The 11,672-nt window shown below is 35.5% G+C and overlaps 1 protein-coding gene across 4 annotated transcripts in view; it reads left to right on the top strand.

Moving 5' to 3' along the window:
- The first annotated feature begins 1,889 nt into the window (after positions 1 to 1,889).
- LOC137020451 (gastrula zinc finger protein xLCGF3.1-like) overlaps positions 1,890 to 11,672 on the top strand; it is a 51,757-nt gene continuing 41,974 nt past the window's right edge. For all 4 annotated transcript variants that reach the window (XM_067386049.1, XM_067386046.1, XM_067386050.1 and 1 more), the window contains exon 1: positions 1,890 to 2,053. In XM_067386049.1, coding sequence (XP_067242150.1) covers positions 2,008 to 2,053 — 46 coding nt within the window. In that variant the 5' untranslated portion in view covers positions 1,890 to 2,007. The remainder of the gene's footprint in view (positions 2,054 to 11,672) is intronic.

Genomic DNA, 11,672 nt, shown 5'->3' with positions numbered 1-11,672 from the left:
GTCTGTGATTACATGAAGAAACTGAGACAAAATAAATCCAGAAGAACTGTAGCCATGTCTCAGAGACACTTGAAGAATCCGACCAGCAAAGATACCTGAAAAACAATGTGCAAGTGTCTCTGGACAAAAGCTGTTTTAAACACAAAGGGTGGTCACACCAAATATTAATTAGATTTAAGGCGGGTGCATGCGATTTTGGCCATGATTTGGTCGTCTGAGACAAATTTTGAGAATCCTAAAAGATTCCTATAATCCTAGGCTAAAATCTGTAGTCTTTGATCACTAGTTTGACATGTTTACAGACAGCCGATTAACCGTTGTGATCAAATTTTACCTCAGATGAAATTCTGGCAGTGTCAGAAGATTTGGCGCACAGTGTGACTTCTCTTACGACAAATGTCGAATTGTCCTCGTTTTTCAAGACAAGCCGTGATCAAAATTATAGATGTCTTTGTCGTGTAATGCAGCTCACAGTCACCGAACGTGTATGGGTTGATGATTTAAAACTCTGGACTTAAGTTTTAATGCACACATCCGTATTTAACGTGTCTCGACTGTTGTAAAGTCTGACATAAATGACGGCTGAGATCCCAAGGTGCGTCATGTGGATCATGAACATACAGTCTGACAAGCAACAATGGTAAAGGACTATTATAAATTGCACAGTGTGCACCCGGCTTTAGTAAATAGAAGTTAATTGATAAATAAAATCTATTTTTGAAAGCTTCTTTGCTTTACAGCATTTTTACACAAATGCCGAAAAAATCTGTCTCAGTTTCATCTGTTTCTTCATGTAATCACAGACGGATATGATGATGGTGAGATCAGATCTCAGTGTGGAGCACCGGCTGTTGTCAGACTCCTTGTGTATTCAGATATATCACTGGATTATTACAATTAATGACAAAATGAATGTTTGGAAATGTAAACTGGTGTTTCCAACTGACACACTACAGAAAAAGGGGGACTGACATGCCTAAGACTTATGTACAGAACTGTATACCTTATGTATAGAAGAAGTAGTAGTATCTAGCCTAATGTTAGATTAAGATTTTAAAATGAACTGTAAATTAATACCAATGCTTTGTTTAATAAAAATATAGTAAATAATAATTGCATGAATATTTACACAAAGGAAGATATTTGGAAGAATGTTTGTAACCAAGCAGATTTTGCCCCATGTTGACTACCATAAAAATACTATAGCAGTCAATGGTGGGGTGAGATCTGCTTGGTTACAAACATTCTTCCAAATATTCCTCCTTTGTGTACAGCAGATCAAAGAAATTTATACAGGTTTGGAATAACTTGAGGGGGAGTAAATGATGACAGAATTTTCGTTTTTGGGTGAACTATCCCTTTAAATGTGGATTTAGATTTTTTTTTTCTTCTTTTTTTTAGATAATGTAAAAATGACATTAGGCTATGAGCTCAAGTTTTTATTACGTTTTGAGAAAATTAGTACATTATGAAAATTTTATTACAATAAGCTTTATTATGTGCAGTTATTAGCCTACATTATAAGTTGCTACAGGATTACCTCAACCACTTGCACGCGAAAAAAATCTGCACGAATCGCTTTGTGACATATTTTAGCTTCAAAACTGAGAAATTCCCCAGAAGACAACACTGGGGCACTATTCATTTTATATCTACAATATTCTAAAATTACAAACTACAAATGTTTTTTTTTCTCCACCTAAAACAGGCTATGGTTGAAAACGCGGAACGGCTCTTTATCGCCTCAGCTCCAGCCAAAGCGCGACCGTAGATTTGAATGAATAGTTAATAGCGTTAGATTTGAATTTAAGAGTTAATAACGTGACGCACTGAACGCTCTAATCACATCGGGGTGGTTCTGCGCTAAGTCCATTTGGCTTAAAAAAAAATGAAGGGGCACAGACACGTGACGTAGTTCTTTTCGCCTTTTATTTAGCAGTGGATTCATCACCATTACACCAGACCTGTTCACATGATTCTTTAACTTAAAGAAGCACAATCAGGAATATGCTGTGGTGTTTTCTTCTGTTATGGATCTTACTGCGTTGTGCAGGTTGGTTCAAAGTTTTTTTCTCGGCGATTTGTAACTCGGTGTTTCTGCTGTGATGGACCCTGTGATGTTGTAAACACTAGTTTAATACCGGAGATATAGAAAACTGAACATCACAGACGGACTCCAAAACATTGCTTTTATTCAGTAGAAGTTTTGTTTGCTTTGCCATGAGAGTCAAATTAAGCCTAAATGCAAAAATGTCTCGTTCTTGATTATATCTCACAATTTTCTTTGTGGAAATGCGATTTGCATGCGTTTTAATCCCATTCTCAAGTGAGCACGCTGTACTTAGGCTATCTAATGAAGTGTAAACTGGGGTTTTAAAAAGGTTTGTAGAGTACTTGGACAAAACAGCGAAAATACGAGAGTAACCTCTTGCTGCTGCTGTTTTCTTACATTTAATCATTTAACAGACGCTTTTATTTCTGGCGGTGACTTAAAAAGGAAGGAATATCTCAAGCAGTTTCATACGTTTTCCTTTTGAATCACTCAGAATGGACTAACCATCAGATACAGGCTGTGTGCAGTTGATCACAGCGACAGCAGGTGGAATATGGACAGAGAACCTTGAAAATTAGGTCTGATTCATGACTCTAATGTTTAATTTCATTAATATCTGACTGATGGAAAGGAGTAGACACCACTGAAAAAACTTAGAACAGAGATTCATTTTTAGAATTACATTCTTTTAGTAACACTTTACAATGTCTCATTTGTTAGTTACTGCATTAACTAATACTTAACTTATGAGGAATATATTTGACATTTATAGCCGTTGTTAATGTTAGTTAGGCAAATAAAAATGTTCATGTTTTGTTCACAGCGCATTTACTAACATTAACATTAGCTAAGATTAATAAGGCATATGTTGTTCATTGTTCCTGTTGAGTAACGTAGTTTAAGTGTTACCCTTTATTCTTTAAGGACATAGTAAAGTTTCTTTTAATGATACATATTTATACTAAGTTATTATATGAATCTGTCAGACGTATATTCAGTTATGGACAGTATTTATGTGGTCTTGGGGACAGGTGGTTTTTAGTGAAAATGTCGTGATCTTTTTTTAATATTCAAGGGCCAGTTGTTCAAAAGTAATCTGATCGGATTTCGGCCATTGGATTGGATCAAATCTTGAAAATGGGTTGTTCGAAAGGAAAAAGGGATTCTGAAATCAGATTAGATCACAGAATCCAATCCTATCTTAATCTGGATCAAACCTTCTGTTTGTGTTGTTCAAAACTTCTCAGTAGGATTTGGATAACTTTGATCCAAAAAAAAAAACAAAAAAAAAAAAACAGGATTTTCCTGATCCCAACAGGGCATAGGATTTCAAGGTGGATTCCAGGAGGAAAATGTAGTAACTTTAAAACTGGTCAAAAAATACAACATTTATATCATGTAATATACATACACATTTTTTTAATTTTTTTATTTTGCTCTTGATTAGTTTAACTGTTAAATAAGAAAAGAAGTAGACATTAACCTACATATTTAGCCTTTCACTATCCTACTATAATGTAAAAAAGATTTTGGTGCCATAAAACAATCCCCAAACAGCTGTAAATATCCAACAAAAATAGTATATTTAATTCAAAACCCATATTCTCTCTATCATCATGTCCCTTTAGGGGCACTGTAGAGCACTGGTAATCCAGATTTGGTAATCTGGAAAAGTGTGTATCTGGATCATGGTGATCCAATCCAGTTTTTCTTTGAAAAACCACAAGAGTAAGATGGATTACCTGATCATGGATAGCAAAACATGGGATTTCCAAATCCAGATCATTCTGATCCAGATTAAACTTTTTGAACAACTGGCCCCAAGATTTTATTTGTCATGTACACAATAATATATATGGAATACAACTTGCTGTTAAATATATATATAAACAAGATAATAATATTTAAAAGTATAAATGTTATTTTTGTAAAGTAAGAAAAAACAACTGGCAGATATTTTTGGAATATGCTTAGATTCTCAAGAGGCAGTGAACTGAATGAAAGATTCCACAGCTGTGGAAATCCAGTAGAATATGGTGTGTTCTTACTAGCATGCGTTGCTCATTCAGAATGAAGTGTGTCTTTGTTGGGTGGGCTACAGGCAAGACAAATAAACTTGTGTTTATGGAAAACAGATACAGTCTGTTCCTGCTCATGTTTTTTAATGGGGGAAGACACTGAAATGTTAAAAGCATCTCCCAAAGGTATAACTTAGGGCTAAAGTTGACAATCTTGTCCCTAAAATTGGATTGTTGTTCCAGGATCAACAAAGACATTGATCCAGGAGCATGTTGTACTTGGAGAAATCATTGTGGGCGATTAAAAAAAGATACAAAGAGGAATGTTCCATTCCATAAGTGGAGGCACAGACACATATATCCTGATAAAGGTTGTTTTTTTTTTCTGATCAGTTTTAATGCTGACCTAAATGTTGTCAGAACTGCCTTAAAACAAGACAGGAGACTTCCTGTTTGTGTGGAATAGACTAAGCTTTCACTGACGGTCCGCTCGTCACACTACATGCACTTCACACAAGGCTAAACTTTTGTCTCTTTTAAGCCACAGTCTCATTTCATTCTAACATTTTTCATGTAGATGCAACTTATGCCACATATGCTGGATGTTTGAGTCAAGCATGATGGCATCATTTGTATCCCATGGTTCTTTTGTGTTTTCGCCATTTTGTCCTTTCATGCTCGTGCCTGTTAACAAAGAAAACCAGCTATTGTTTCAAAAACTTTGAGAAAGAATCCTGAAAAAGATGTATCACGGTTTCCACAAAAATATTATGCAGCACAACGGTTCTCAACATTAATAATAATAATAAGAAATGTTTCTTTAGCAGCAAATCAGCATTAGAATGATTTCTGACGGATCATGTGACACTGAAGACTGGAGTAATGATGCTGAAAATTCAGCTTTGCATCACAGGAATAAATTACAATTTAAAGGTGCCCTATATTCAAAAATTGAATTTACCTCAGCATAGTTGAATAACAAGAGTTCAGAACATGGAAATGACATACAGTGAGTCTCAAACTCCATTGTTTCCTCCTTCTTATATAAATCTCATTTGTTTAAAAGACCTCCGAAGAACAGGTGAATCTCAACATAACACTGACTGTTACGTAACAGTCAGGGTGTACGCCCCCAATATTTGCATATGCCAGCCCATGATCGAGGCATTACACAAGGGCAGCCAGTATTAACGTCTGGATGTGTACAGCTGAATCATCAGACTAGGTAAGCAAGCAAGGAAAATAGCGAAGAAAGGCAGATGGAGCAATAATAACTGACATGATTCATGATAACATGATATTTTTAGAGATATTTGTAAATTGTCTTTCTAAATGTTTCGTTAGCATGTTGCTAATGTACTGTTAAATGTGGTTAAAGTTACCATCATTTCTTACTGTATTCACGGAGACAAGAGCCGTCGCTATTTTCATTTTTAAACACTTGCAGTCTGTATAATTCATAAACACAACTTCATTCTTTATAAATCTCTCCAACAGTGTAGCATTAGCTGTTAGCCACGGAGCATAGCCTCAAACTCATTCAGAATCAAATGTAAACATCAAAATAAACACTGTACTTACGCGATTAGACATGCTGCATGACGAACACTTTGTAAAGATCCATTTTGAGGGTTATATTAGCTGTGTGAACTTTTTTTATGTTGTTTAAGGCAAGCGCGAGCTCTTGGGGCGTGGAGTACGAAAATTAAAGGGCCACACACCCTGAATCGTCTCATTTCTAATTATGCCCCAAAATAGGCAGTTAAAAAAAAAAAAAAAAAAAAAAAAAAAATCTATGGGGTATTTTGAGCTGAAACTTCACAGACACATTCAGGGACACCTTAGACTTATATTACATCTTTTTTTTTAAAAAGTTCTAGGGCAACTTTAAGATATTCAGATAGAAAACAGTTATTTGAAATTGGAAAAATATTACTGTTTTTCCTGTATTTTGATCAAATAAATGTAATGCAACCTCGGTGAGCATAAGAGACTTCTTTCAAAAACATTACAAATCTTACCAACCACAATCTTAAACAGTTATAAAATATCAAATAGTTTACAAGGTTCATGGAAAATGTGGAATTAGCAGTGAATTTTTAAAATGTTTTATATAATCATGAAAAAAGCTCTAAAATCAGCAAGAAATCAGTGCAGTTTTTATAAAAGTGAACTGCGGCTGAAAAATTCACCATATAAATGCTTCTGGTCTTAAAGGAATAGTTCATCCAAAAATAAAAATGATCACATAATTTACTCACCCTCAAGCCATCCTAGGTGTACAAGACTTTCTTCTTTCAGCCGAACACAATCAGAGTTATATTAAATAATGTCTTGGCTCTTCCCAGTTTTATGATAGCATTGAGATTTTGAAGCTCCAAAAAGCGCACCCATCCAACATAAATGTAATCCATATGACTAATAAATGCCTTCTGAAGCACAGCGATGGGTTTTTGTTAGAAAAATATCCATATTTAAAACAATAATCACTGACTTCTGGCAACGGCCGTACACATGTTCACGAGAGACTCGAGTTCTGGTGGAAGGATGACCTCTGACCTGACCTAATTTTTGGGTGAACTATTCCTTTAAACAGTGTGTAACCTATTGTGCATTGTAAGTGATCCACATGACACAGGTTACTGTTAACGATCGTATTTTGTTTAAAGAAAACTACAAACCAGAACAGAATGCATATATTCGCCTCCGTCATTCTCCAAGGCTCGGGGGAAACCTCAAACATGGGTCTTAAAGTAACATACACCCAGACCATCAGTGTATATATGCTATTGACTGCAGTATAACCAGTATAATATATTCTATTTAGAGGCAAGTGAGGGTTATGCACAGTGCAACAAACTTCTGTATTCTGTAAAATGGGTTGTATCACTTCCAGTCCAGGTCTTATGTATGTGCCTCATTATGTAGAGCCGTTTTACTCAAGATGCCTTCGAAGGAATGAGCAAACATGAGGATAACCAATGTCCAACTCAAAGCCTGTTCTTGTAACAGCAAACTGCCAAAGAGCTAGATATTTATCAGCTGGTTGTGGGAATTGTTCCAGGATGGAATGCATGTCAGTTAAAGGACACTTCACTCAAAAATGAAAATTCTCCAAAAATGCTCCAGAACTGTATTAATGTTTTCTGTAGGACACAAAAAGAGATATTTTAATCATGTTTCAGTGTTTTCATCCATACGATGGAAATCAGTAAGCTCCAATGTCATTTTCAGTTGTATCGTTCTTCAGTATATCTTTTTTTGTGTTCTGCAGAAGAAAGTCAAGTTTGGAACAGCATCAGTGTAAGTAAATGATGGCATAAATTTAACATCTTTTTAAAACAGATCACTATGAGAGGGTCAAGTACATTTATACTCAAAAACATCAGCAAACTCATGAAATGTCAAACTCGGGTAACCTTCAGGAGTGTTCATTAGATCTCTATTTATAGGGTTTATATTGAACAATGATTTGCTGTGTTGGTGTGGATATAGTACACAGAGGAGGCTTTGAAAAGGGCAGACAGGTAAACAAGAAAAAATTCCATGAAATATAGGCTGTGTGTAATGTTTTTGGGAATGCTCTGTAATCAGTAATTACTGCAGAGCGTATGGGTGTGAACAAATCTGTGGTAAGATTAAATGTTCAGAAATTGACTCAAATTTTGACGGACAATAAGAAAGTCTAACATGACCTCTAAGTGGAAAAAGTTTGATTGGTTCGATGAGTCCCATTTTCTTTTACAACACATGGATGGCTGTGTACTCTGTCAGAGATAATTCAGTTGCACATACACTTCTTTATTGATGATTCAGTGAAGAAATTTTAACATTCATGGAATCAGAAGGTTCTTTATATTCAAAAAGCTTCTGTAGTTTATTAAAATGTTCTTCACACTAAGAAAAAAATTTTCATTTAAGAACTGTTCACTGAAAAATTCCTTAGGGAATGAAAAAATGGTTCTTCAAAAGCACCACTGTGAAAACACCCTTTTGAAGACTAGTACCTCCCTAGCAGCCAGTCTGAACACCTTAGCACTTGACAGAATAAGAGTAAAATTGCGGTTTCCAATAAATGCTCTACATCAGCAGAAAAATGTGGTGAACTCTACTTGGAAAGTGCTGTATATGTGAAAAAGATGAAATTAATGCCAGCTGCCAGACAAACTCCCACACCGTGGAGGTGAGTTTTGAGCAGGTATGCTGTTTTCTCGACTGATTTATTATGAGGCATTTACAGAAATCACTTTGAACAGGGTACTTTATGTGGTAGTTTACGTCTTGTATGCCTGTTAAAAGACAAAATGGCCACATCACATTTGTATATGTTAATGTGAATGGTGAAAGTGTCCTGATTTGACCTGGACTACAGCATACAGTATAATTGTTGTTGTGTGTAGTTAGGAAAACAGCTACAGTAGTAAGGAAGTTTCCTGTAGTTTGTCAGATCTCTCTTTATCTGTGTATAAACTGGATAAACAAGGAACAATATTTGGACTTGGTTCTAATGAGGCCTTAAACCAACCCTCTTGGTTACAAACCAGACAATATATAGTTGTGTATATATAGTTTTATTTTGCACAGTAAAAAAAAAACATTTCCCAGATTTGGGACTAATAAGCTATATCCGATTTGTTTTTCTTGTAAGATGCTTAAAGGGTTAGTTCACGCACAAGAGAAAACCTCTTCCGGAATCTCACATGTGCTGTGTAACCAATGACCTTCATTCTCAAGCCAAACCCTCAAACCAAATACAAGATTATTTTGCTTACCCCATTGGCAGATTATTTTGCTTGTTTTAAGCAAAAACTCACTTAATTTTGATTTATTCTCTTCTGAAAACAAGACAGAACAATTTTTACTTGTCTAGAACATGCTTCTTAATTTAAGAATTTTTATATATTTGGACTGAAAACAAGACAAAAAAATATAAGTAAGAAAAGCATTTTTTTGCAGTAGGCCAATAACCGAAATGACACCAATATGTTCTGCATCCCTACTCAAGAAATGACTCCATACATTTCTTCAACATGTTTTTGCTTTGAAAGTCCGTTTATTCTCTCTGCCCCTGAGAAAAATCTTGTCATGTTACATTTAAATCTTGAAAAAGAGAATTATGGTTTGGGTTCAGTAGGTTATATTTCAACAAAGCAATCCATTTAAGGGTCTTTTACAGTAAAGTTGTTTTTGGAGCTCTGTCTGAGACTTTGGTGTTATCGCCATCGGGCAGTTGTTTCTCACTTTAACATGACTCAAGTCCCATCCCTTTCAGTGAAGCAGATGTCATTTATCAAGATAAATGCACACCATTGTCTTTGTACCATTAATACTGTATCAGGAAAGTGAGTTTGCTTTACTTTTATTTTTACTTCCATTTCTTTGAAAAATAGGAAAAAAGTTGGCACACCAAAGCTCCAAAAAATAGGAAACACTTATTTAATTAATGTTTCGAGCACGCAGGCTCTTCGTCAGACGACAAGCACCCATTTTTGAGCATATTTTTGCTGGTGATGTGTGTGCTTTTGTTTTGATTTTACTTCCATTTCTTTTAAATTATTTTCTATTTTTATGTCTTAGTGGCAGATTTTGACACTTTATGATTTTTATTGCTGATAGGAGATTTGAAGACATAATATATTTGCATTTGGTCCGATGTTACTTTTTTGTGTGGTTTATTGTGTGACTAAAACTGTCAGGCGCCTCTACAGTGGTTATCGCCTCTCAAGAAACCGTGTCCTTCATTCTTATCAAAGTGCCAGCGTTCCCATGGTCATGGAAAACACCAGGGAATTTATTTATATTGTGATTTTACAGGCCTGAAAAAGTAATGGGAATTTATATCCTTAGGATCTAGGATTTAGAAGGATTTAGTAAGTTATTTTGTACTTATGGTTGACTAAATTAATTAAATTCATTGCAAACAATTGCAAAAGTCATGGAAATTCTTTGTGGAAACACCTCAGAGAGGTTTTAATGCTGACCTAGTTATTTAGTCATGCAGAAGTAACAAGGTCCAATAGACCAGACTGTAGGGATTCAACAATTCAACAACTACTCATTCCACTCACACAAAACTTTTTACCTTTGTTTTGACACCCGGTCTCCTTTTTTTGCGTGGCTCAAGGCCGGTATTCCAGTCAGCCTGACAATCACTCCGTTACAAAAGCTGTGTAGGTGTACTGTACTCCCAAAAGGCAGTTCTAGCAGCCCATTCATTTGTTTGTTTTGGATCATTGTCCTGATGGAAGATCCAACCATGACCCATTAGTTTGCTTTTTTTAGTTTCATCTGACCATAGAAGCCGGTCCCGTTTGAAGTTCCAGTCTTGTCTGACAACTGAATATGCTAGAGACTGTTTCTGGATGAGAGCAGAGGATTTTTCTTGAAACCCTCCTGAACAACTTGTGGGGATGTAGGTGCTGTTTGATAATTTTTTTAGGCTTTCTGAGACTCAAGACTCAACTAATCTCTGCAATTCCCCAGCTGTGATCTTTGGAGAGTCTTTGGCCACTTAAACATTCCTCCTCACTGCACATTAGGATGATTTAGACACATGTCCTCTTTCAGTCAGATTTGTAACATCTTTAGTTGAATGGAACTTCTTAATTATTGCCCTGATAGTGGAAATGCGGATTTTCAATGCTTTAGCTTTTTTCTGCAGCCACTTTCTATTTTGTGTTTTGGAGAAAAACATTTATTTAATTGTGTGATTTTCCCCCCTGATTTTTGCTAATTTTTCGTTAATAATTCTAGGCACAACAGTATATCTAAAATTTTGATTCTTTTTCAAATATTTCCCAAGTAATGTCTAATAGAGCAAGGGAATTTTAATAATTAATTTTCTTTAATTTCTTATTATATTTTTCCTCCGAACAAATCCTTGTTAATTTCAATTTGCCTGGAATAAAATAATTATTTAAAATTCAAAATTATTAGTTTGTAGCAGTTCACAAGAAGTCCTGTGGAGTCACAGCCCATTCCTCCTTATAGCAAATCTCTCAGGCTCCTCCAAATATGTTTACCAGTACCTTTCCCTGTTTTTCTACTGTTTTTTTTTTTTTCTTAGTGTAAAAATCCTTAAATATGAGATAATTTCCTTGAGAAGCAACATTGCATGAGATTTTAAGACTTGTTTTTAAGTGTATTAGAGATTGGCCATCATTTTAAAGATGCAATCTATGAAAACAAGTTCTTAAGTCTTATGCAGTGTTGCTTCTCAAGTGTATCTTGAATTTCTAGATCTTTTAACTGGAAAGCTTAGCAGCGCATTAACATCAGATTGAAATCAGTTTGTTGTGCTCAGTATGATAAGTGTGAGTAAACATGAATCGAATACCAGTGTTTTTCCATCACAGTACCATCTGGTCCTGTCTTCGTGGTCCGGGGAGCAGCAGCTTTTATTTCCTGTGAATTCAAGCCAGACTCTTAATGTCTCCAATCTGATCACCTGGCAACGGGAAGAAGATTCACAACTTCTGAGGAGTCTGCATTTCTCCTTAGCAAATCTCTCTAGCTCCTCCAGATTTGTCAGTCTTCTGGTATGGACTCTGGTCTCATTCTGCTTTGTGAAGGCCAGTCAAGGATGTTCACTTGCTCATTTG

The sequence above is a fragment of the Chanodichthys erythropterus genome, chromosome 5 (genome assembly GCF_024489055.1).
Source record: "Chanodichthys erythropterus isolate Z2021 chromosome 5, ASM2448905v1, whole genome shotgun sequence".
Taxonomy (NCBI): domain Eukaryota; kingdom Metazoa; phylum Chordata; class Actinopteri; order Cypriniformes; family Xenocyprididae; genus Chanodichthys; species Chanodichthys erythropterus.
The sequence above is the reverse complement of the archived record's forward strand: the minus strand, read 5'-3'. Positions and strand labels throughout refer to the sequence as shown.